The sequence below is a fragment of the Schistocerca americana genome, chromosome 8, assembly GCF_021461395.2.
Source record: "Schistocerca americana isolate TAMUIC-IGC-003095 chromosome 8, iqSchAmer2.1, whole genome shotgun sequence".
NCBI classification, from domain to species: Eukaryota; Metazoa; Arthropoda; class Insecta; order Orthoptera; family Acrididae; genus Schistocerca; species Schistocerca americana.
The window spans coordinates 66,446,057-66,472,321 of NC_060126.1; the positions used below are offsets into that span (position 1 = coordinate 66,446,057).

Here is a 26,265-nt window from a genome sequence, read left to right on the forward strand (position 1 = left end):
CTTCTCGTTTTTACTGTGCTGAATCCTAATATGATAACAAAACGCCGTATCACATTGTTTTTATAATTAACTCTCAATACCTAAATACGAATTTTTGGCGATTTACTGATTTTTGCACAGAAAGAACACTTGTCATTCTTTGAGAATTAGTTTTATGATCAAGGTAATTCGTGGGCGCCGCATAATGTATGTTAATATGTAAGATCTTAGAAAACGATTTCTAAAAAAGACTTTTACATTTGCTGTTTCACTGCGATGGAAGGAGACAAGAGACCGTTCTAGTAATTGCTACTTTTTGAGCGTTGATGTTATTAGTTACAATTTAAAAAAATAAATTACAAAAGGTCATAAGATTCGCTAACCTTACGTCTGCCATTCAGTCAGTTTGCACAAATCCGGAACTTCTGTTCCTAAAGCAACACAAGTTTTTTGTGGATGTTACAGACCAGTAAAGCCTCTATTGTTTAAAGACTCCAACTCCCCTACATAAATAAGCTTCAAACAGCTGTTTACAAATGACTTAATCTGTTAAATATTTCACGCGACACAATTAACAGAGAAAAGTTTAGAAAAGGTTTGGAATTATGTTTAACGTTTTTTGGAAGTCGCTAAGTGTTCTGATACTGAAATAACTTTATGAATACAGTCTGGATATTCGCGCTCTCTGTGTTACACTGCCTCAAGGCATATGCAGGGTGATTCACGAAGATATGCAAATATTTTAATATATTATTCTACAAGTAAAACTAAGGAAAAAACTTCATATAAACATAGGTCCGCAAATGCTTGCTTACGAAGTTACAGGTAATAAAAGATTTTGCCTGAAATTTAGCAACTTCGCTAATATGAAGCCATCGCAAAACCGTACGAGGTTAAAATAAAGCACAATTTCCATTCATTTTGTTGTTATTGGTCTGGTGAATCTAATAAAACATGTCACAGACGTGTATCTGCAGTAGTTGTCCGGAACATCCAAAGAAGCAGTGATTATTATACAAGTAAATTAGTTTACTTTCCATTAAGAATGTACAAGTGTTTGTGTCATTTTTGGAAATCGTTAGTGAATTGTTTCAGTCGTTTCCTAATCTTGAAACGAGTTATTTTTCTGTACTGTTCTGTGGAAGAACGTAATAACAACAGTGTATTTATGTGAAACCACATAGTAGCTGCTGTAGTTTGTAGATTGTTTAGGAAATAGGGATGCCTTTCAAATTTACGACAGAGGAACACGCCGACATGGTGTTTACTTATGGCAAATGTGATGGTAATGCTACAGCTGCAGTTAACGAATTACGCGTAGGTTATCCAACTCAGAGGATTCTGAATGCACGAACCATTAGCGGAGTATTTCGAATGTTGCGGGAGAGAGGTTCTCTACGTAGCGTTCATAATCGGTACGAGCGCTCAATACATGAAGACGATGATGAGGATATTATGGATGCTGCTGGACGTAGCCCGGGTACCTGTACACGACGTGTCTCTCAACGATTGGGCATTTCACAATCTAAGGTATGGCGTACACTGAAATACAATAAATTTTATCCTTACCACAAACAAAAAGTGCATCATTTACACTCGGGAGATCCAGCCCGTCGCTTGAAGCTGTGCAACTGGTTAAATACTAACCGCCAGTTACGTGCAACAGTGCAATGCAATTTCCAGCAGCGATTTAGCATAAATGTGTGGTGTGCTATAATCAGCATAGACTCTATTGGACCATTCATTTTCCCAGGTCATCTAACTGGCGAGAAGTACTTACAATTACATAAAGAAGAAATGCCCCGCTTGCTCGAAGATGTTTCACTTGCTACGGGATTGCAAATGTATTTTCAACACGACGGCGCGCCGCCACATTTCACCGACGCCGTTACTACACAAAAATGGTTCAAATGGCTCTGAGCACTATGGGACTTAACACCTGAGGTCATCAGTCCCCTAGAACTTAGAACTACTTAAACCTAACTAACCTAAGGACATCACAGACACCTATGCCCGAGGCAGGATTCGAACCTGCGACCGTAGCAGCAGCGCGGCTCCGGACTGGAGCGCCTAGAACCGCACAGCCACCGCGGCCGGCAAAATTCTCTACATCTTCTGTTGAAAACAATGTCTGGAATTTAAAAAGAAATAGGGCCAGGTAGTTAATAAATTAAAAATTTTACGAAATTACGTCTTTGCTTCTCTGGGTGTTCTGGAAAATTACTGCAGATACACGTCTGGGACATGTTTTATTAGATTCACCAGATCAATAACAACAACATAAATGGAAATCGTGTTTTACTTTAACCTCAAACAGTTTTGCTATGGCTTCATATTAGCGAAATTGTTATATTTTTTGTTAGCGATAACTAAACATTAGCGAACCTATGTTTATACGAAATTTTTTCTTTAGTTTTACTTTGCGAAATAACAAATTAAAATATTTACATATCTTCTTGAATCACGCTATACACTGCAAAGCCAGACAGTATACGCACATGCACCACATATAGTCATCGTAGCACTAGATATTTCCAGCGAGCTCGGTAGAATATCCACCACAGCTCACGGTGACAAGTCATCTGCCCCCCCCCCCCCCCCCACACACACACACACTCACGTACACCGGCCCCACGCGTGACTGGAGCTCCATCAGCAGGCCAAGGTTACTCTCCGAACTGCTGTAAAAGGGACGAATCAGTTCCCCTTGGCACAAATGCATTACTGTTTCTGACCCCGACCTGGTTGCGAGCGTGCTTTCTACACCCATCCCCAGAATCTGGGATTACAAGAACATATGTATTTTCACACGGTTTACCAGAATATCATACCATTTCCGCGATACTTGTCGATATCAAGCACATAGCAATATCACTTACATAGCACACAATGATAATACTGCTATATCCAAGGATCAAGTCTTATGGTCCAGCGCCTAGAAACGCAGAAAAAGCAGTAGATAACCTCAAGCAGATGTGCGGTACAATTAAATTAAATACTGACCAAAAGCATCAAGACATCAGTTCAAACAATGATCAGTATTCCTCAGATCAACATGAATGTCAGTCGTTGATTTGGGGAAAATTTTATCCACAAGTTAAGAATTTTCTTGCTGTACATAATCCTGCTGCATCGAGCGCTATAGAAATAGATAGATACATTACTGAACAATTACTTGAGAGGTCTCGAGATTCTCTTATGTGGTAGAAGCAATTTAAAGATATTTATCGACGTCTCTGTAAAGTGATGGTGCAACGGTTGTGTGTCACTGGTACCTCTGTGCCGTGTGAGAGGATCGTCTCCACGATGGGCCAATAATAATTAATGAGCGACGGAGCAGACTGAAATCTGAAAAACTATCCTAAATAATATTTCTTGCTCACAATTTAAAGTAATTGAGATGCATATGCATGTGGAGTTGTTTAAGTATATTTACAAGAAACATTTCTTACAAACCTAATACTAGTAATTATTTAAAAATCTTGATTGACTAAAAGTCTTTTTTTTTTACAGTAAGAACTAAAAGCGAACAATGAATTTAGTTTTGTAGCAATTAGTGATTTGGGTGACATGTATAGTAATAGATGACTATAGTTTTATACAGCGATAAAGTGGTTATCATTTTCTGGTAATAAAACAAAATTTTATCAGAGATGGCATCCTCTTATTTAAAAAAAATCAGTACTATTGTTAATACGTTACTGGGTGCACGTTTTGTAACTCCTGTGTAACACAACTGCAATCCTTCTCGGCGAGAGAAGATTCACTTCATAGATGCGGTTCGTCCGCCGGCTGTAGAGCCAGACCAATACAGGTCCAGTGGACACTGGTTTACTTTACAGTTGGCGCTCCGTCCTAATGGCTGTAGAGCTGGACACGTACAGATCCACTGGACTCGGAACGCGGAGGCGTGTCCTCTTGAGCTGGATGCAAATCCGCACCGGATTCCTTTAAAATCTTGGACCTCCCATCTCTAAATCCCACGAAACCTATCTGGGTCACTAACGAGCACCACCACCGCGTACGCAAATAAGCAGCCCGCTATTTACACGAATTGCAGGACCCGTGTATAGGCATCTAATGCCACATGTCTCCGGAAACCTACCAGCAAACTGTCGGATCCCTGATCCCCCATCATGTATTGCGTTCTAAAGAAGGGCAACGATCTATTAAGCGTATTGGTTAAAAAGAGTCTTGGTTGCAGTTTTAGTTGTTTTATTTTTCAACGACGCGTTTCGCCTTATTTAGGCATCTTCATGTTATCTTTTCAAGGTGGACGCGGGAAACACCAAGATCCGCATGGCGCGTTCGCGTTCACAGGAACACGTTATGCAGATCTTGGTGTTTCTCGTGTCCATCTTGAAAAGATAACATGAAGATGCCTAAATAAGGCGAAACGCGTCGTTGAAAAATAAAAAAACTGAAATTGCAACCCAAGACTGTTTTTAACCAATACTGTTAAGCCGGGTTTGCTGTATGCCACCTATGAATTGGAAGAAGATCTGTTAAGCAGTTGGGCATAATGTTTTAGCTCATCAGTGTGTGTGTGTGTGTGTGTGTGTGTGTGTGTGTGTGTGTGCGTGTAGTGAGGGGACTTACCGTTTGCGAGGCACCGCGTCGCCGTCGGGCGGCGAAGAGCGGCGGGCAGGCGGGGGCGGGGCGGGGGCGGCGGTAGTCCAGACGCGGTCCCTCCGCGGGCGACGACGGGCGGCGACGGCTGCGGCGGGCCCGCTGTCCTCGGCGGCTGGCGCACTGCACACACACACAGGGCCGCTGCGTGGGAAGGAGCGCTCGCGTGGAGGGGCGGGCTCAGTGCAAGCCGCACAGTCAACAGGTCACTTACTGGCAGCAGCTGCTGCGCGTTGCACGGTAACCGTGACCTGGCACTGACTTAAGCGCTTTCTCCACTGCTTCTCTCCCAAGCAACTGAGTCTTGAAAATGAAGCACAAATTCCATAGAACTGCCGCGCGGGGTAGCCGCACGGTCTAGAGCGCCTTGTCACGGTTCGCGCGACTCCTTGTATTTTATGTTCGAGTCCTCCCTCGGGCATAGGTGTGTGTGTTGACCATAGCGTAAGTTACTTTGCGTTAGATAAAGTAGTGTGTAACAATACTTACGACGTACTGAGACAAGAAGAGACCTTTCAAACACTGAATACATTACCCAACGACGTATCATGAAAAGCACTAACAATATTCTTGAGAGACTTTCGTGACTAGTTGGTAATTACCGATCGCGTCCAGCACTCCGATCCCGTACCGCCTGTTCGTGGGTAGGTCGACAGCTGGAATCCGCCACGTGCAGGACTAGGGGGACTGGGGTGATCTATTTCACGGACTTGACATATGCACCGATTATGACGTAGATTAGGTAGTAGTTTTAGTAGAATAGAATTGTAGATTAGAAACCTCCAGCGACAATAACCTCCTTGCCTGCCCCGTGCCAGCGCCATGCTCATAGGGTTTAGCTCTATGAGCCAGGCACCCAAGTAGATTTATACTAACACTGGCACACCTGTAACGCTGCAGGCAGTTAACACAAATCACCAGTAGTTATTAGAAAGTAATGGTAACACTAGAAGTAGTCTGCCCATTAACCCATGTAATAGTGTCTGTAGTCTTGCAAATTAAATATGTAGTAGCTGCAATTATAATAACATTATGGAATATTAAGACCCACTAATCACTAAGGTGGTGGGTTATTCTTGTGTAATTATTATGAATGAAAGTAGTGTGTAAGCTTAGGGACTGATGACCTCAGCAGTTTGGTCCCATAAGGTCTTACCACAAATGTACAAAATTTTAAATCTACTTAATTTGGTATTTTGATCACTAGAAGGAGCTTCAGCTCATACACTGACGGAAAAAATAGCAACACCGAAAACAAATTGTTCGGAATAATCGAAAGTTGGTAAGTGTGTTCCTGCATACGAATAGATTGTGGCTACTCCAGCCAGTCACGTAATACTGGCGCTAGACTAGTCAAATTTCCTGCCAGCCGCGTAATATTGGCGCTAGTACCGCCACCATGAGGATGTAAATCAGATTGGCTTTCAATACAGGCTGTAACGGTCGTGTTACTCGCCTTTAAGACTGGACGTGGTGAGTCGATGTTAAAGAATGCCTTTAACGCGACAAGGATGCCATTATCAGCACCTCACTCCTTTTGAACGAGGTCCTGTAACAGGGCTACGCGAAGTTCCTTCTGCGATATTGACGAAGACCTCGGCAAGAGTCTAGTCACATGATTGCTGGCAGCAGTGGTCACGAGAATGTACGGTCGTAACAAGCCCGGTCTGCCCAGAGGGGAGACCATCGTGCTCTGCTGCATCGTACTGCGGCTCCGCCAACAATATGAGCAGCAATTGGCACCACGGTGACACGACGAACTGTTACTAATAGGTTACTTGATGGACAACTCCGAGCCAGTCCGCAGCTCGTGGTCTCGCGGTCGCGTTCTCGCTTCCCGAGCCCGGGGTCCCGGGTTCGATTCCCGGCGGGGTCAGGGATTTTCAAATGTCTCGAGATGGCTGGGTGTTTCTATTGTCCTCATCATTTCATCAACATTCATGAAAGTGGCGATATTTGACTGAGCAAAGGTTGGGAATTTGTACGGGCGCTGATAACCTCGCAGTTAAGCGCCAACAAACCAAACATCATCATCAACTCCGAGCCAGGCGCTCTCTAGAGCGCGTCCCACTGACCCCTATCATCATTTCCGACTTCAGTGGTGTCAAGCGAGAGCTCATTGGAGGGCTGAGTGGACGTCTGTTGTGTTCTTTGACGAAAACTGGTTCTGCCTCGGTGCCAGCGATGGCCGCTCTTGCAGGAGGGGCCAGTTGAGAGCCTGCAAGCAACCTCTCGTCGTGCTAGGCACTCTGGACCTATACCTGAAGTTACGGTCCGGGATGAGATTTTGTATGACAGGTGGAACACTCTCGTTCTTATCCCACGCACTTTTACAGCGAAACTGTACATCAGTCCGGTGCTTCAACCTCTTGTGCTGTCATTCATGAACAGCATTCCAGGGGATGTTTTTTAACAGGTTAACGTTCAACCAAAGGCATTGCTGTTGCAACCCAACATTCTGCACAGTGTGTCGACACATTGCCTTGTCCTCTTCGATCATCAGATCTGTCTGCAATCGAGCACATACGGGACACCACCCCTCGACGACTCCAGCGTCATCCGTAAACGGTATTAATCGTGCCTCTATAGATCGATAAAAGTGCTACAAGCATGGAACCGCATACCACGAACTGGCATCCGGCACTTGTACAATAGAATCCACGAACGTTTCCATGCTTGCAGTCAACATTCTGGCAGTGACACATTTTATTAATGTACCAGCATTTCACATCTGTCTTGACTTACCTCGCATATCCATTAACCCGTGATCTTCCAATGTTAATCACTTACATATGTTAGCAAGTCAAATGTATTCCCGAAATTTAATTACTCTGAAGTAATTATTTTTTGGAGTTGCAATTTTTTCTCCGTCAGTATATGTTACATTTTAGCCCATAGCCAGTAGCAACAGCAGAAGCTAAACAGCAGGAGAGCAGCTTTTGAGATAACGAGAAACGAAATTCATACGAGCAAAGGGCACCCAACCTTTGATGCAATACTGTTGTTCGAGTGAGAAATTTTACTACTATGTTAATACGAAACCCAGACAGCTGCATTACTCGTGAAAGCAAGTACTAATCTGGTCAGGGTCGTGGCGCCACCGCGTTTAGGCCCCTGAAGCAGGGAGTACGCAGCAGGACTGGCGGACACTGCAGTTTTCTTACAACTGGCGTGCTGTCACAGCAGACCACCAGGTCTACGCGCCACACAGCTCGCCGAAGGCGAAAATCAAATATCGAAACCCGAATGCGATGTTCACTGTCGTGGTTACATGTTGGCTCCCAATTTATTTCGTTAACATGGCCAGATATTGGTTTCCGAACGTCACGTGTCCAACACGAATGGATTGTGTAAATCAGCTCTTCCGGTTTAGTAAATGATATGAACTGAAATTATCAGTTTCTTCATTTTTCTTTTTAATAAAAGTAGGAGGTTGTTCAAGAAGAAATGTTTGATAATCTTAGCCATTTGAGACTGTTTATTATTATTATACAAATTTGGCCGTTAAAGACCGTGAAAACAGTTATTTCTTGCGCTTCTGGGAAGTCTTCTTTCTCTCAGTCCACACTTCTTTCATTCTTGCGCTGAAGGCGGCTTTTCTCTCTTCAGACCATTTAGTTCCACAAGTCTTCTTAATTTTCACACCGAAACCCGTGAATGAATTCAGTTTTTTTCTAAAAAGGTTTCTGTTAAATAGTTTCCTGATCTATGTCCATTTCTTTTACATCTCTTTCTGTGTTGATAAACCATAAATATTTATTTTTTAGATTTGCGATGTACGAAAATATTTGTTTTGTAAGCCTATTCGGGTTCATCCTCATGATGTGAGCATGAAAGGAGCATCTTCTTTTTCTAATTTCGTCTGTAATTTTGCTGCACTTCGTATACACTTCTTTGTTGCTTTTTAGTCTGTATACAGGCTTGCCTTGATCATTTGTTATTTTCCTGTGTCCAAGAATTGTCCTCACAATTCTTCTTTCACGATTTTCTATCTGTTCTGCGTATGTAAAATTTGCCAGTGTTTCTGATGCATATAGTATCTGCGGTCTAATGACAGTCTGGTAGTGTCTGAGTTTAATGTTTTTGGATATACATTTTTTTGAATACATTTGTCTGCAGTAGTGAGTTGCTGTCTCTAGTTTTTGTATTCTAGTCCTGCAGCCTGGATGACCTTTTCCCACAGGCTGAATTAGTTCACCAAGATATTTAAAATGTTTAGATACCTGTATTTTCCCGTATTTCGTAGTTATTTTCTTTGGTGGATTTTTGATATTTGTAATGATTTCTGTCTTTTCAAATGAAATTTGCAAGCCTGCTTTTTCAGCAGTTTCTTTAAGTAATTCTATTTGCTTTATTGTGTCTTTTTGTGTGTAAGCTAAACAGGCGAGATCGTCAGCGAAGGCAAAACAGTTGGTTTCAATGGCTTTGTAGCACTTCCCTCCAATTTGGACTTTCTCAACTCCATGTTTTTGCGTGAGTTTTCTCCATTCTGCTATGACTTTATCCAGAACACAGTTGAAGAGTACCGGCGACAGCGCATCTCCTTGTCTGACGCCGGTTTTGACCTCGAAATGCCGTGAAATTTCTCCTTGGAATTTTACTTTTGATGTTGTATTTGTTAATGTTTCTTTGATTATGGTGATTGTTGTTTCATCTATTTCATATTCTCGAAGTGTTTTGATGAGTGTGTCCCTATAGATTGAGTCATAAGCTTTTTTGAAATCAATGAATGTTATGAAATATTTCTTGCTCCTTGTAGATAAATAGTTCATTGTTGTTTTGAGATTAAAAATTTGTTCGGCGCAGGATCTTCCTGGTCTGAAGCCAGCTTGATATTCTCCAAGTTTTCCCTCTATAATTGGTGATACACGATTGAGCAGGGCTTTTGATAGAATTTTGTATGGGACTGGGAGAAGCGATATTCCACGATAGTTGTTAACATCCCTTTTGTCACCTTTTTTAAACAAAGGGTGAATTAGGGCAGTTTTCCAGTGACTTGGGATTTTCTTGGTTTCCCATACTTGTTCAAGTTCTTTGTGTAGTGCTTCTACTGATGTTTCTCCCCCAAGCTTGAGCATTTCTGCTGTAATTGTGTCTTCTCCACATGCTTTCCTGTTTTTGCGATTTTTGATTATGTTTGTGATTTCCTCTCGTGTCGGAGGTGTTGAATGTGTTGGTAATGTTTCTGGTTGCGTAAAATGGAGAGTCTGGATGGGTGTTTGGCAGTTTAGGAGTGTCTCAAAATGATCAGTGGTTGAACGTTATTGTAATCAAACATTTTCCATACTTTCTATGACTAGCAATGTTTCGATCGTGTAGACATTTCCAGTAAAGGACAGGAAGAATATTTCAGTGTTTTTGTATCTCGTTTCGCCAAAGAAAGACAAAATGTAACTGTTCTCAAATAAATAAAAAAAACTGGTAGGCGCTCGCCTCGCACGTGGCTACACGCACACGTGTCTGACAAATCCCAATCGCATGGCCGATTTGACATCGAACCCCTTTCCTTTCCTTTCCTTGGCGCTGGGAGGGCGGGAACGGGACATTAAGGCCAGGCCTCGGAAGACAACCCCTGCCCCCGACCCTACTCTCAGGCTCTCATGAAAAAAAAGCCGTGTTTTTTACTACCCGACTCGCGCCCCGCCCCAAGCAGTCAGAACCGATGCAAGAATACTGCACGTGCTACAGGCACGGGCCGGCGCAATGCAGGGGTCTGCCTGCTACACGTGCCACAGAACTGAATACGTGGTTACAACGTAAACGGGAGGAGCAGGTACCGTTATCTTAACCTAGCTGCTCACCAGATTCTCTCGTGCTACCCGTACAACGACTATGCATGCTGATTCTGTCCTCTTCCACGCCTGTCTGTCGATTCGCCGTCCGCAGGTACAGTAGTTGACAGTTACGATTGTGCGCTGAATCCGTGACAAGTGGTATATTTATATTTTCAGTTCATTCATCCAGCTATGAATCTCTCATCCAATAGTCATCCCTCACTATTTTTAACTGACATGCTGCCTTTCTCCAGACTCGCAATTCCACAACAGCAAAATCATCAGCTGTTACTTCTTTCAGCTCTGAGAGCAAGATGCTTCACATATTTTATTTTTTCCAATATCCCAGATCTGTTCTTTGGTATTTAGGTGTGGCTGGTATGGCGGGCGTCGGACGGGACCAAACACACTTTCTTACAAATTTTGCCTGTGCAAAGAAACAGGAGGAGGTTGGTGCGCCTTAATTAATGTCAGAAGTTCGTCTCACGATAGAACTGGCACATAATCTATGTTGTTGACAAGCCATAATTGTATTTAACTTTCTAGAGAACTAGAGGAAGGGGTTTTATTCCGCTGATTATTCTGATACGCATATTTATCAAATGCGGCAATACTTCGTGGCGGTCAGCCTGGTATAAGCGGCGACTCTAGTTATTTTTGAAAATTTTTTTTGTCCCTTTTGTATTGAATCATATTATTTTTTCGTTATTTTCTTTTCTTATATATAATCTATATGTAAACTGAATGAGTCACAGACACCACCAAAGGTAAATTAACAAGTTGTTTTGTGGCAAGGATAATATTTCGATACATCGTTAATTATCTGTATGAAACAAAGTAAGAATTACACTCTTCAATTTATTAATTCACGTATCTTCACACTTTTGTTTCGGGAGGTGGTAGCGTATGGCCGTATTCTTAGATCCGCCGTACCAGCATTGTTAAAAATGTGTATTTTAACCGTTCATTAAAAGTATTATAAGAAGTTGTTAGAATAGGAATATTTATTCGCACTGTTATATGGTCAGCTCCTTCGTTTCACTCGCCGCCGAGCTCCTGCATCAAGAGCTTCGGTGCAGACAGGAATAGTTTACACGGTATGCATAGAAGCGTTCCCGCGTCGTCATTATCACCATCAAGACTGAAAACAATGTAATTAATGTGAAAGTAATGACTCGCACTTGATAGGCACCTACTGAACTTGGTTTAATTATACTAAAAATATTGTGCTTCGTGTGACAGATCGACAATTTCAAAGGCTGCGGTGATTATTTGGTACCACATACTACTAGAAACAGCTTGGTCTGCTGAGGGAGCTGTGGTCACGTGTCAGGCTAGTGTGTGTGGGGAGCAGATGACTTGCACCTTCGGCTATGGTGGATAATCTACCGAGCTTGCTGGAAATATCTAGTGCTGCATTGACTATATATGGTGCAATTGCTTATGCTGTCTGTCTCCGCGGTATATGCACGAGTGCCTGGTGATCGATAACCGTATGCAGAGAGCAGAAGTGATGATTTTGTATGTTGTAGGATACGAATTGTGTGTTTACTATATCGATATGGTATGTGGTGATGTATAGCCAGGTTGGAGATCAGTTTCACACTGAAATATTCAAGCTTTCGTTGTCAGTGGCAGAGAAGTGTAACTGAGGTAGTGTGTTTCTGTATTTCACGATCTGTAGATCACTTTGACAGTGTTTAACTGTCAGTGTGATAGGCCGATCGGTACAAAATACTTCTGCCACTGGAAGTGTCGTCTGCAGAAAATGGTGGACAGTGCACCCACACTGCCGAGCAACAGTAGTTTGGCGGGCATCGAAACACAAAAAAAAAAAAAGAAAAAAAAAATTAAAACAAAAATAAATAAAAACACAAGATTTGCTCGACAACAGCAGAGCACTGTAATTGAAAAGTTCTTTCCATATGCGACGATCAGTTCAAAGAGTGGAGAGTCTTCCTCAGGTGAGCATGAATGCCAGTCGTTGATTTGGGGAAAATTTTATCCACAAGTTAACAATTTTCTTGCTGTACGAAATCCTGCTGCATTGTGCGCAATAGAAATGGATAGATACATTACTGAAGAACTACTTGATAGGACTGGAATCCTCTTATGTGGTGGAAGCAATGTAAAGATCTTTACCGACGTCTCTGTAAAGTGATGGTGAAACGGTTGTGTGTCGCTGCCACCTCAATGCCGTGTGAGAGGATCGTCTCCACGATGGGCCAAATAATAATTAATGAGCGACGGAGCAGACTGAAATCTGAAAAACTATCCTCTATAATATTTTTTGCTCACAATTTAAAATAATTAAGTTACATATGCTTGTGGACGTCTTTACGTATATTTACAAGAAACATTTCTTACAAACCTAATACTAGTAATTATTTAAAAATCTTGATTGACTAAAAGTCGTTTTTTTTTTACAGTAAGAACTAAAAGCGAACAATGAATTTAGTTTTGTAGCAATTAGTGATTTGGGTGACATGTATAGTAATTGATGACTGTAGTTTTATACAGCGATAAAGTGGTTATCATTTTCTGGTAATAAAACAAAATTTTATCAGAGATGGCATCCTCTTATTTAAAAAAATCAGTACTATTGTTAATACATTACTGGGTGCACGTTTTGTAACTCCTGTGTAAGACAACTGCAATCCTTCTCGGCGAGAGAAGATTCACTCCACATATACGGTTCGTCCGCCGGCTGTAGAGCCAGACCAACACAGGTCCAGTGGACACTGGTTTACTTTACAGTTGGCGCTCCGTCCTAATGGCTGTAGAGCTGGACACGTTGGATGCAGATCCGCACCGGATTCCTTTAAAATCTTGTACCTCTCATCTCTCAATCCTACGAAACCTATCTGGGTCACTAACGAGCACCACCACCGCGTACGCAAATAAGCAGCCCGCTATTAACACGAATTGCATGACCCGTGTATAGGCATCTAATGCCACATGTCTCCGGAAACCTACCAGCAAACTGTCGGATCCCTGATACGCAGTCGTGTATTCCGTTCTAAAGAAGGACAACGATCTATTAAGCGTATTGGTTAAAAAAAGTCTTGGTTGCAGTTTTAGTTGTTTTATTTTTCAACGACGCGTTTCGCCTTATTTAGGCATCTTCAGGTTATCTATTCAAGATGGACGCGAGAGGCACCAAGATCTGCATAATGCGTTCCTGTGAACGCGACGCGCTATACAGATCTTGGTTCGCGTTCACAGGAACGCGTTATGCAGATCTTGGTGTCTCTCGAGTCCACCTTGAATAGATAACCTGAAGATGCCTAAATAAGGCGAAACGCGTCGTTGAAAAATAAAACACTAAAATTGCAACTAAGACTCTTTTTAAGCAATTCTGTTAAGCACTGGTTTGCTGTATGCCACATATGAAATGGAAGAAGATGTATTAAGCAGTTGGTCATAATGTTTTAGCCCGTCAATGTGTCTGTTTGTGTGTGTGTGTGTGTGTGTGTGTGTGCGCGCGTGTAGTGAGGGGACTTACCGTTTGCGAGGCACCGCGTCGCCTTCGGGTGTCGGGGAGCGGCGGGCAGGCGGGGGCGGCGCGGGGGCGGCAGAAGTCCGGCCGTGGTTCCCCCGCGGACGGCGGCGGGCGGCGACGGTGGCGGCTGGTCCGCTGTCCGCGGCGGCTGGCTCACTGCACACAGACACACACACACAGGGCCGCTGCGTGGGAAACAGGTCACATACTGGCAGCAGCAGCAGCAGCTGCAGCTGCGCGTTACACGGTAACAGTGACCTAGCACTGACTTAAGCAATTTCTCCACGGCTTCTCTCTCAAACAACTTCAGTGTTGAAAATGAGGCACAAACTAAAATTCCATAGAATTGCCGCACAGGGTAGCCGCACGGTCTAGAGCGCCTTGTCACGGTTCACGCGGCTCCTCCCGTCGGATGTTCGAGTCCTCCCTCGGGCATGGGTGTCTGTTTGTTGTCCATAGCGTAAGTTACTTTGCGTTAGATTAAGTAGTGTGTAAGCTTAGGGGACCGATGACCTAAGAAGTTTGGTCCCATAACATCTTACCACAAATGTACAAAATTTTAAATTGTGATCACTAGGTGTTGTGTACATAGTTCCGCGTAGTCAGTGCGTACACAACTTTCCCACTAGAGCGCGCCCCGCTAAGCACAACAGTGCAGGCGCAGCGCTCGTCCGTCTCTGCTCTACGAGATGGCGCTGCCTTAGAGACGGACCAAATTCTGCATCCGCCGATCCGCGTATTAATATGTAACGCTGCCAATGAGATTGCTGCTAACGTAGAACCTCTTCTCCTCGCGGATCACATTCGCGCGGTGATATCTGAACGCTCGAGGTATTATAACGAGTGTACAGACCTCCGATTAGTCAGTCTGCATTAGTCTGTAGTCGAGTTTCAGTCTGCGCCTAATAAGATTACTATATTCCTGTACATAGCCATGAAGATAAATGTATAGACACTTTGTCAAGTATCAGAGATATGTGAGAATAAGATTAAAGTATCAAGAGCAAAGGAACTTCAGATTGTCAATTGTAAATAGCATCCAGAATGAAGTTACGTAATGTCTATGCTTGTTATTATTTTAATAAATGTGTATGAAAATTAATCGAGTACTGTTTAAAGTTGGTCACCGTCAATCTGCTACTCTAAGTGTGCAAGTGGCATTTCTATCGTCTGACCTAACGGCAGAAGATAAACACGCCACGATAAGACCGCGAGACATATTGCTGACACTCGCCTACTTCGATAGAGTGTCAAGTCAAATAATCTGATGGTGTGTGTACCAAAGGCCTTACAGTACGCACACCACACTAGATGGACTTTCAGCACATAAACTGTCGGAAAAAATAGCAACACCGAAAACAAACTGTGCGGAATAAATTAAAGTTGTTAAGAGTGTTCCTGCATATGAATAGATTACGTGTACTCAAATTTCCTGCCAGCGCATAATATTGGCGCTAGTACCACCACCATGAGGATGCAGATCACGTTGGCTCTCAATACAGGCTGTAACGGTCGTGAGCGTTACTCGCCTCTGAGACTGGACGTGGTGAGTCTGTAACGACAACTGTACATATAATAATTTTTTTCTTTATGAATTTAGATAAATTAATGTAAGTAATGTTTTGAACTTCTTTTTCGGTTCGTATCGTGATGTTAAAGAGACTGTGAGTAACTTTTGAAATGAATATTATTATTTATGTTAGATTTCAAATAATGTGGTAATCAAAGGAAAGTGTATTTAATGTTAAAACTGTTGTAAGATGTGAAAATTGTAATTTATACACTTGGTCCATACGTAGGTAATGCATTAGGATATGTGTAGTAGAAAACCTGTGGTGAATACCCTACCTGTAGGGGAGCGGGAAAAGGTGGAGGCAGGCGAGGCGGGAAAACGCACACTGAGCGCGGTTCGGCACAACGGGCTCAGTATGACAGTCGGAGGCGAGCAACAGTCGGAAGTACACGTACTGTACCGAGGAGGCTACCCAGGAAAAGTGGATTCCATTGAGCCTCGGATGAACCGATTCCGACGACTACTTGGCATGGCTATATTCTGAGGCACAAAATTGGAAAGATTACGACGCTAAGAAGATGGAAAGTGCCGATGTTGTGTGAGCCTTAGCCGCGCTTGCATGTGTGCCGTGCTGCCCGCTATCTCGCTGCCCGCCAACCGCCGCACCGACTTGCACAGGTCAAACATTTATTTCATCTTTAGAAGTGTATCTGTGTGGACCAGTGTCGAAACTGTTTCTAACTGTTCAATAATAACGTGACTCTTACCAGAATTGCCTTAGCCATGACTTATCCTGATCACTGACCTAGATAGGATCCTTACCTCGTATTGTGCAATCCGAGTATCCTAAACTGAAAGTTTAATGTTTGTGTTAATGAAAATTATCAGCAGATTAATCTATGCCATGAAGGAATCTATAGTTCTGTGTGCTGTTGCAAATATTGGTAAAGAACAAAAGAGTTTTTGTTGGATTGAGTTAGCGATGTTATTTAATTAATTTGAGACAGAAATAATGACAGTTAAATTACTCAGAAGTAAGACAAAAGAGTAGTTATCCATAGATTGATAATTTTGAGTGTTAATTTGCCTTCAGTACTTAATAGTTTCAGTATAACGACCATCACAGTTTCAGGGCCCCCCCCCCCTTCTCTTGTCCATTCTTTCAAACCTTGAAATGTGTTGATCAGATTTGACCAGTAAAGCTAAATTATATATTAATCCTAAGTGTATTAATGTTTTTTCATCTTTAATAGTGACATTGTGTGTGTGTTTTCAAGATTGTCAGTGCTAGGGCAATCTATGCCCGATTTCAGTCTGATCAATATACAAAATGTAGTTCGTAGTAATCATTGCTGTGTGGTGTTGTGTAAATTTAGTTCATCCAAATTAGTACAAAGAGAGAAAACTTTAGTTCAGTGGATTTTTCCGGTTCCAAACTTTGCCATATGACGCATCATTACTACGTGTTACTATGCTTGTACATGCACCCACTTGTACAAGGAAAAACTCACTCATTGCCTAAGTAGGCTGGCGACCGAATTATTAATTGTAGGTAGCATCTACTGTGTGTACTTCTTGTCTATGCTAAAGGGTAATTATGCTTTACATTTGCTGGATGCATCACTGTAGTTATTGACTGAGTATAAGTCCGATCTTGCTTCTATTAGGTACACGCGGTCAACTTTTGTACTAAAATCCTTGTTTATAAGGTGAAGCCCGTGAACTTATTGCAGTACAGGCTTTATAGAGCTAACGTAGGTCCGAGCAGGGCGGTAGCGTTACAAGTCGGTGTTAAAGAATGCCTTTAACGCGACAAGAATCCCATTATCAGCACCTCGGTCCCCTGAACGAGGTCCTGTAACAGGGCTACACGAAGCTGAAAGTTCCTTCTGCGATACTGACGAAGGGCTCGGCAAGAGTCTAGTCACTGAACATGATTGCAGGCAGCAGTGGTCACGAGAATGTACGGTCGTTCAAATGGCTCTGAGCGCTATGGGACTTAACATCTGAGGTCATCAGTCCCCTAGAACTTAGAACTACTTGAACTACTTGAACTACTAACCTAAGGACATCACACACATCCATGCCCGAGGCAGGATTCGAACCTGTGACCATAGCAGCAACGCGGTTCCGGACTGAAGCACCTACAACCGCTCGGTCACAACGGCCGGCTGGTACGGTCGTAACAAGCCCGGTCTCCCGTGAGGGGAGACCATCGTACTCGGAGTACGGCTCTGCTGCATCGTACTGCGTCTCCAGGAACAATTTGAGCAGCAGTTCGTACCACGGTCAGACGACGAACTGTTACAAATAGGTTACTTGACGGACAGCTCCGAGCCAGTCGATCTGTAGCCCGCATCCCACTGACCCCAAACCACCACCATTTCCGACTTCAGTGGTGACAAGCGAGAGCTCATTGGAAGGCTGGGTGGACGTCTGTTGTGTTCTTTGACGAAAACTGGTTCTGCCTCGGTGCCAGTGATGATCGCTCTTGGAGGAGGGGCCAGCCGAGGACCCGCAAGCAAGGTCGTGCTAGGCACACTCGACGTACACCTCAAGTTACGATCTGGGGCGCGATGTTGTATAATAGCTGGAGCACTCTCGTTGTAATCCCACGCACCCTGACAGCAAAACTGTACGTCTGTCTGGTGCTTCAACTTCTTGTGCTGCCATTCATGAGCAACATTCCAGGGGATGTTTTCTAACAGGATAACGTTCGCCCACAAACTGCTGTTGCAACTCAACATGCTGCAGAGTCTGTCGAAATAATGCCTTGTCCTGCACGATCATCAGATCTGTCTCCAACCGAGCAAATATGGGACACCATCCGTCGATGGCTCCAGCGTCATCTGTAAACGGTATTAACCGTCGCTGTATTCATCGATAAAAGTGCTAGAAGCTTGGAATCTCATTCCACAAACTGACATCCGGCACTTGTGCAGCACAATGCATCCACGTTTCCATGTTACCATTCAGCATTCTGGCAGTTACACATTTTATTTATGTACCATCATTTCACGTCTGTCTTGACTTATCTCGCATTTAAATTAACCTGGATCTTGCAATGTTAATCACTTAAATACGTTATTTTTTGGTGTTGCGAGTTTTTCTCCTTCAATGCATGTTAGATGTTAGGGCATAGGCTGTAGCAACGACAGAAGCTAAACAGCCGAACAGCAGTTTTTGAGTTGAACGGGTAATGAAATTCATACAAGCAAGGGGTGCAGAACTTCTGATGCAATAAAGCTGTTAGAGTGAGAAATTTAATTACGACGTTAATACGAAATTCAAACGAGAAGTAATTATTTGTTGTTGCTCCTTTTCTGTGTGAAGAAGACGAACCTGCAAACTAGTAACCATGTAATAAATACAGACAGCTGTATGACTGGGCAAAGGAAATGCTAATCTGGTCAGGGTCGTGGCGCCACCGCGTTTAGGCCCCTGAAGCAGGGAGTACGCAGCAGGATTGGCGGACACTGCAGTTTTCTTACAACTGGCGTGCTGTCACACCAGACCACCAGGTCTACGCGCCACACTGTTTGCCGAAGACGAAAATCAAATATCGAAACCCGAATGCCATGTTCGCTGTCGTGGTTATATGTTGGCTTCGAATTTATTTTGCTAACATGGCCAGATATTGGTTTCCGAATGTCTCTTGCCCAATACGAATGGATCATGTAAATCTGCTCTTCCGGTTTAGTAAATGCTGTGAAGTGATTTTATCAGCCTCTTCATTTTTCTTTTTAATAAAACTAAGAGGTTGTTCAAGAAGAAATGTTTGAAAATCTTAGCCATGTGAGACTGTTTTATTACTGCTGCCGGACGTTCAGATTATGGAAAAAAATTTGGAAGGGATCGGTGGTTGAACGTTATTGTAATCAAGCATTTTCCATACCTTCCACGGCTAGCAACATTTCGATCGTGTAGACGTTTCGAATAAAGGACTAGAAGAATACTGCACCGTTTCCTAGGACAGCATAGGTGTTATGATACATTCATGGTAAGTGGAACATAGTGGGTTCGAATTCCCTCAAGTGTTTTGAAATTTTTATTTAAATCATTATCAAAATTACTTAATTGCATTATTTGTAGTTGCATTATTTGTATTCGATTAACTGCATTTATTTTATTTCTAATTCTTTACTGCATAATTTCAATAATTGTACTAACTTTTCTATTCGTCCGTCATCATATTGTTGGTATCAGACTGTTGATTCCACTACCGTGGAGACCTTACGAGCCGGCCGTGGTGGTCTCGCGGTTCTAGGCGCGCAGTCCGGAACCGCGAGACTGCTATGGTCGCAGGTTCGAATCCTGCCTCGGGCATGGATGTTTGTGATGTCCTTAGGTTAGTTAGGTTTAACTAGTTCTAAGTTCTAGGGGACTAATGACCTCAGCAGTTGAGTCCCATAGTGCTCAGAGCCATTTGAACCATTTTTTTTGCTCAGAGCCATTTGAACCAAGACCTTACGAGTTACCGATTGTTTTGTCACCAGCAAATGATTGGTGGTGAGAGGGTTTGCAAATAAGAGGAAATGAGTATAAAAGTTAACAAAAGCCTGCTGCGAAAGGAGAAAGGATAGTATGGATGTGCCAATTACTATGCTTTCGTTCATTCAGAAAATATTTCAGCGTTTTTGTATCTCGTTTCGCCAAAGAAAGATAAAATGTAACTGTTCTCAAATAAATAAAAAATAAAATTGGTAGGCGCTCGCCTCGCACTTGCCCGTACGCACACGTGTCTGGCAAATCCGAACGACAGTTTCGCATGGCCGATTTGACATCGAACCCCTTCCCTTTCCTTGGCGCTGGGAGGGCGGGAACGGGACACTGAGGCCAGGCCTCGGAAAACGACCCCTGCCCTCTTTGCCGCCGATCCTACTCTCAGGGTCTTATGAGAAAAAACCGTATTTTTTTTTTTTTTGCCCGACAACCCAGTAAAGGAAATGGAGTTTATGTTACTAAAATTTGTCAAAATCCTAAAAGAATTTAATCTAAAAATAAATAATAAGAAAATAAAAAATATGGTAGTAGGGAAGACAAGAGAAAATGGTGAAGTTAATGTTAAACTAGAAGATGATGTTCTAGAGCAGGTTGAGAACTTCTGTTATTTGGGGAGCACAATCACTGACGTCAATAAATGTACCACAGATATAAAGAGAAGAATAGCCTTGGCAAAGCAAGCTTTCAAAAATAAAAGGAATTTACTAACAGACAATCTTATAAGCCTAGAAAGTAGGAAAGTTTGCCAAAACTTTTGTGTGGAGTGTCTTAACATACGGACGTGAAGCGTGGACTCTGGGAAAGGCAGAAAAAAAGTGACTGGAAGCAATGGAAATGTGGATATGGAGAAGAATGACGAAAACAAGCTGGGTAGATAGAAAAAGTAATGAACAGGTCTTAAGAGAAGTGAATGAGAACAGAACGCTGCTAAATTATATAGGAAGAAGAAAATTAAAAATGATAGGGCACATAATGAGACTCTACCAATTGCTAAAGAATGTATTTCAAGGAAAAGTTTTAGGGAAAAAACCAAGGGGCAGGCCAAGGGCAACGTATTTTAACAACATCAAAGAACATATGGGGATAAAATCGTATGAAGAATTGAAGAGGATGACAATGGAGAGAGGGACGTGGCTAAATCGAGAAGGCATAGCCTTTAGTTTATGATGATGATGCTGAAACGCGCCAACTGATGTTGCTAACTCACGATGACGGATCGCTCGTGTGCATCGAGCCTTACGCATCGATACAGCGGACGGGGCGCCGTCCTCGCTGGCAGACAAAGAGGTAAATGGCGCGGGCTAATGGCTTACCACCTGGGCGTGGTAGCGCAGGCGGCCGACATATGAACTACTAAATACACGAGGAGCTCGGGAAACCCGCTGGAGTGCCAAAGAAAACAACCGTTCACTGTCCATTTACATGCGCATAAGAACTGTGCAGCACACGGGAGATGTAGCCAAGGAAAAAAGGATGAATAAAATGTTAATATATGCCACAAGAATTATACATATTTGTGAAAGGACTTAATATTTTAATTAATAAAAATGGACAAATGTACAAAAGTTTAGCGAAAACTGAATAAATGCCATACAAGACAGTAACATAAGAAAGAATAAGGATATATTCAGTATTTCCCACACCCACTTCCCTCCCCTCCCACAAAACATTGGGGGGAAAATCGCCTAGACCGTGCAGAAATATTGGTGTGGAGGGTGTAAGTACTACCCCATCCAGCAACGACACGTCCTAATCGTGTAATTACACTGCTGCAGATTGAAGGTGTTATCTTGTTGGAAAATATTCGTGTGTCTGCTCACCTTCACGTGCAGGGATCGACTGAGTTAGTGCACAGCGCCCCATCCATGACAGGACGCCCAAAAAAAACAAAAAAAAAAAAGTTGAGAAAAATTCTTCAGTCTGTGCTGATCTGGTGGACTGGAAAGATTCCACGGCAGGAAATTCGACTACATTGCAGAGGGCATAACATATTGTTATGCCCTCTGCAATACTGTTTACTTTTAAAATTCGATTTACATATCAGTTCGCAGGGATTGGTTTCAGCTGTAATGTATTTCCTGCCAAACGACCTAACTGTGCCAGTATCCACCAATAAGACAAAGGAAAATCCAGACAAGGGAAGATAGGGTTTAGAAACCGGTTGCCTGCGGGATTGAATCCCAGACAGCCCCATAATTTCCTGCCAAATGTGCCATCCCAGTATTCACCAACAGTCAATTTTATTGACTGGGGTAGCGCAAATGGACTATTTCCAAGGCATCCACATCCCAGCAGGGCTGCGGATTTACGAGGTATCTGTTACGTTGTTCAGGACAAAAGAGGTGTTAGTGTCCACCAGAGAGAGGGAGACAGAGAGAGAGCATGTGTTTCGACATGAATTTCCCAGGTATCAACATCAAAGAGTTGCCGCTATCTGGTGCTTTGTCCAACAGGAAGTAACCGGAGGGGTTAGGGAGGAGGGGAGAAGGGAATTGGAGAGAGGAGCGGTGTACAGGTTGCTTCTCCCAGCATCCTCTGTTGATGGTATTGTGAGCTATCTCAGTATCTGCACAACAGGGCGAGCACATAGAGCAGCTGCTTCCACTGACCTGGCGTGGACCCTACACAGTCTGAGAGACTTTCCAACTAGTTTTATCTAGAAGGAGAGGGGAAATGCGAAGGAGGGGCGGGAGAGAACTGGAGGATTTCCCAGAAAGGAGGAACTGGACTGGCGAAGGGTGACAAAAAGAAGTGTTCCTTATCCCAGTGGGGTGTGGGATGAGAAGGCTGTTTTATTCCCAGGGGTCACAAATGAACCCCCAGAAGGTCACAAATCAATTAGCATAATAATGGGTTGGGACGCTAATTATCCCCTGAATGTATGTTTTCCCCTTGATGTATGAAAAAAAGTGTGCCAGAGTCTCTTTATATCACTAATGAAACAAATGTAAATGGGAGCTGCATCGCGACTTCACGCATAAAGAGCAACGATAATTGAAAGTGTTCGCTGGAGCAGATTCGAACAGGGATCTTCCGCTTACTAGGCAGTTCCGTTAACCTCTGCGCCACCTGGACACAGTGCTTATTGCTTTTGCACAGACTATCTCAGCACACATCCTGGCGAACCACACTCCCACCCAGTGCCACTGCCACTATCAGCATTCCCCATCGATGTCTTGAATGCTTGCAATCTGAGATTCCCACGGGGGCTCAAATGTAACTGTGCATGCACACTGAAGGTGGTGGATTCATTGCCCATCAAAGTGAGTGTTCTTTCAGAAATGGCCTTCCCCTCTGTCCAACTCCTCCTCCTACCTTTAATTCCATCTTCTCGTCCCCCTCTCCCTGTTCATCTGCTCCCCTTTCCTTTCTCCATCCAACCCCTCCTCTCGTCTCTCTCTCCGCATTTCCTCCTCCCATATCTCCGTCCATCTCCTTCTCCTAATGGTAGGAGTTCCTATCTTTTCCTTCCTCATCATGGGCTATCCTTCTCATCGTCCCTCCGTCCCTCCCTCCTACCCTCCCTTCGTCCTTCCGTCCCTCCTTCCCTCCGTCCCTCCCTTCCTCCATCCCTCTCTCGCTCCCTCCCTCCCTGTATATGTGTCAAATGTCTGCAAAGTGTGTTGTGAACATAATCGGCAGTAAGGAAGTAATAAATTAAAACGCCATGCATGATGCGAAAGTTTTTTACGCATCTCAGTGATTATGACTTCATATCCCCAGACTGCAATACGTGTCGTAAAACGATATATTTTTCTATATCACTTAGCAGCATATATGGATTCTATATGCGAAATGTGTTGTGAATAGAGTTAGTAGCAAAGAAGTAATAAGTTAATACATCTTCCATGATGCGTCAGTTCTTCACACGGCATATCGAACTGTGTGTGCTGCAACAACATATTTTTGTAGCTACATTCAGTCGCAAATCTGGGTATCCTCTGTGAAAAATGTTGCGTACAGAGTTAGTAGCAACAAAGTAATAAATTTGAACGCCTTGCGCGACGTGATAGTTTTTCACGCATTCAGTGTTTATGACGTCGTATTTCCTGAACAAAGTGTCGTATAATGATGTAATTATTCCGGCACATTCAGTTGTATATGCGAATGCTGTCCGAAAAAAGTATCACGAATGCAGTTAGTAGTTGAGGAGTAATAAATTAAAACGTCATGATTCATGTGACAGCTTCACTGCACGAACAAAGAAAATGTAGTAAGCGACAAGCTTTTTTTCATCATTTTTTGGCGGTCGTCAGCGAGAAACAGTTTCGTTAAAGGTTGAAATTCTGTGTGAAGTTTGTGTACGTCTCAAATGCAGGATAACTACAGTATGGGTATTCTCGTGTCGTGGGCTACAGTTTTTATTCGCCCCCGCCCCTTATATAAGTGAGTTGTTCTTACCCTCTCAGTAACTACGTTTACACACGACACAACCGAATTTCGGAAACCGTTTTTCGCTGTCGTGTTTACATGCTAAGGTCTGAAGCGCACTTGGTAGCCCAGTTTAATATGGCCTCTGGAAAACGACTGATCCAGTTTCTGATTCAATCAACACATTCGTTACTTCTCTTCACTTAAATATTACAAGTAGACAGCTTCATGGTCAGTCTAATATTTCTGCTTCTCCTTCACCGCACAGTAAGCCCGCTGAACCGTGCGTGGCTCGTGTTCGTGCCATCTCTTAATTAACATCCTGTTTTGCCATACTGCCACCTCGTTATGTTCGTTTCAATTACTGGTGTCACTGAGATGCTGCCTTGCCTGCCCCTGAGCGGCAGCAGCAGAGTTTACCGTTATTTGCCCTGCCGTATTGTCTTTGCTGGACTGCTATTACTTCGTGATCATCGTGTGTCGTCCAGTTGGTTGGAACGCGCCAGCAGTGAGTTCGGACCTGGCAGTGTTCGAGTTGGCGCGCGGCACAAGTTCAGTCGGGACGCGGCAGCAGTGAGGTCCGAACCGCCATGACTCGCCCGACGGTTGCCGACACACGTGACTGGAGTGGGGGGCGACTTTGGTTGGTCGTCGCCGGTCGTCTTGTCGGACGACGTGTATTTGGCCGGCGATCGCTTATGGGTTGGCCGACTTTTGATTCGTTCCTGTTATTGTACAGGAACTGCCGTTAGCATCGTCTAGTTCTTTGTGACAGTGTTCGTGAAACTGTGTGTAGTTTGTGTGATTTTGACTGACATGTTATTTTAAATGTTGTCAGAGTACTGGCTCCGAGAAGTCGGTCGGCTGGCATGGAGCAGTGAGGAATTCTCAAATGGTTCAAATGGCTCTAAGCACTATGGGACTTAACTGCTGAGGTCATCAGTCCCCTAGATTTGGAACTACGTAAACCTAACGAATCAAAGGACATCACACACATCCATGCCCGAGGCAGGATTCGAACCTGCGACTGTAGCAGCCCCGTTGTTCCGGACTGAAGCGCCTAGAACCGCTCAGCCACAGTGGCCGGCAAGAGGAATTCTTGGCGGAGCATAGTTTGGCCGGGGCCCTCTGGCGCTCTCTACGCGGTGCCGGAGTGTGTCGCGCTGTTCCCATTGTTACGAGGGACGTGGCTCACCGACCCTGGACACGAAAGTTGGGTTGGTTCAAATGGGTCTGAGCACTATGGGACTTAACATCTGATGTCATCAGTCCCCTAGAACTTAGAAGAACTTAAACCTAACTAACCTAAGGACAGCACACACATCCATGCCCGAGGCAGGATTCGAACCTGCGACCGTAGCGGTCACTCGGTTCCCGACTGAAGCGCCTAGAACCGCTCGGCTACTACGGCCGGCCACGAAAGTTGGGTTTTGATTTAACCTACTGTTCACATTGTGTCGTTTGGAGTTCGTTGTCGGCTGTTGGGATATTCCCGCGAGCAACAACGTGGTTTTCAAGTTTGAAAATTCTAGCCACCCTCCGGTGGAGTTTCACTGTATTTGGTTATTTGAAGTGCACCAGCGGAATCTTCTGCCTCGAGGCTGTTAACGTTCCGGTTACCTGCCCTCGGCGTTGACGTAAATTTCAGGCAGCGTAGTTTCCTCATCGTGTTGTTGCTGTCCAGCATGGTGTGTAGTTTGACAGCTCCGTGTATGATTGGTTGTGGGCGTCAATATCTTCTACACTGTTCCGTTGCACTCCCTGTTGTGCCCTGGTCGGGTGAAGTGGAAGTTATCTTGTCGGTGGTTCCGCTGACTGTTGGTCGGTTGGGTTGTCGTCGGATCGTGAACGGTTGGCCCGACTGCCTGTCTCATCTAACCGAACGTTAGTGCTTGAATTACAGGCCGCCCCTCGAGCATCTGCGTGCCCTTGTGTGGACTGCCTTTTTTTTTTAAATTTGTTTTTACTGTTGGTACTTGTATGGCATCTAGCCG

General features: G+C 43.7%; 1 protein-coding gene across 1 annotated transcript in view; it reads right to left on the reverse strand.

Moving 5' to 3' along the window:
- LOC124545531 (cortactin-binding protein 2-like) overlaps positions 1–26,265 on the reverse strand; it is a 113,264-nt gene that overhangs the window by 82,190 nt on the left and 4,809 nt on the right. The window contains exon 2 of the mRNA XM_047124478.1: positions 4,579–4,731. Within this exon, the coding sequence (XP_046980434.1) occupies positions 4,579–4,731 (153 nt within the window). The remainder of the gene's footprint in view (positions 1–4,578; positions 4,732–26,265) is intronic.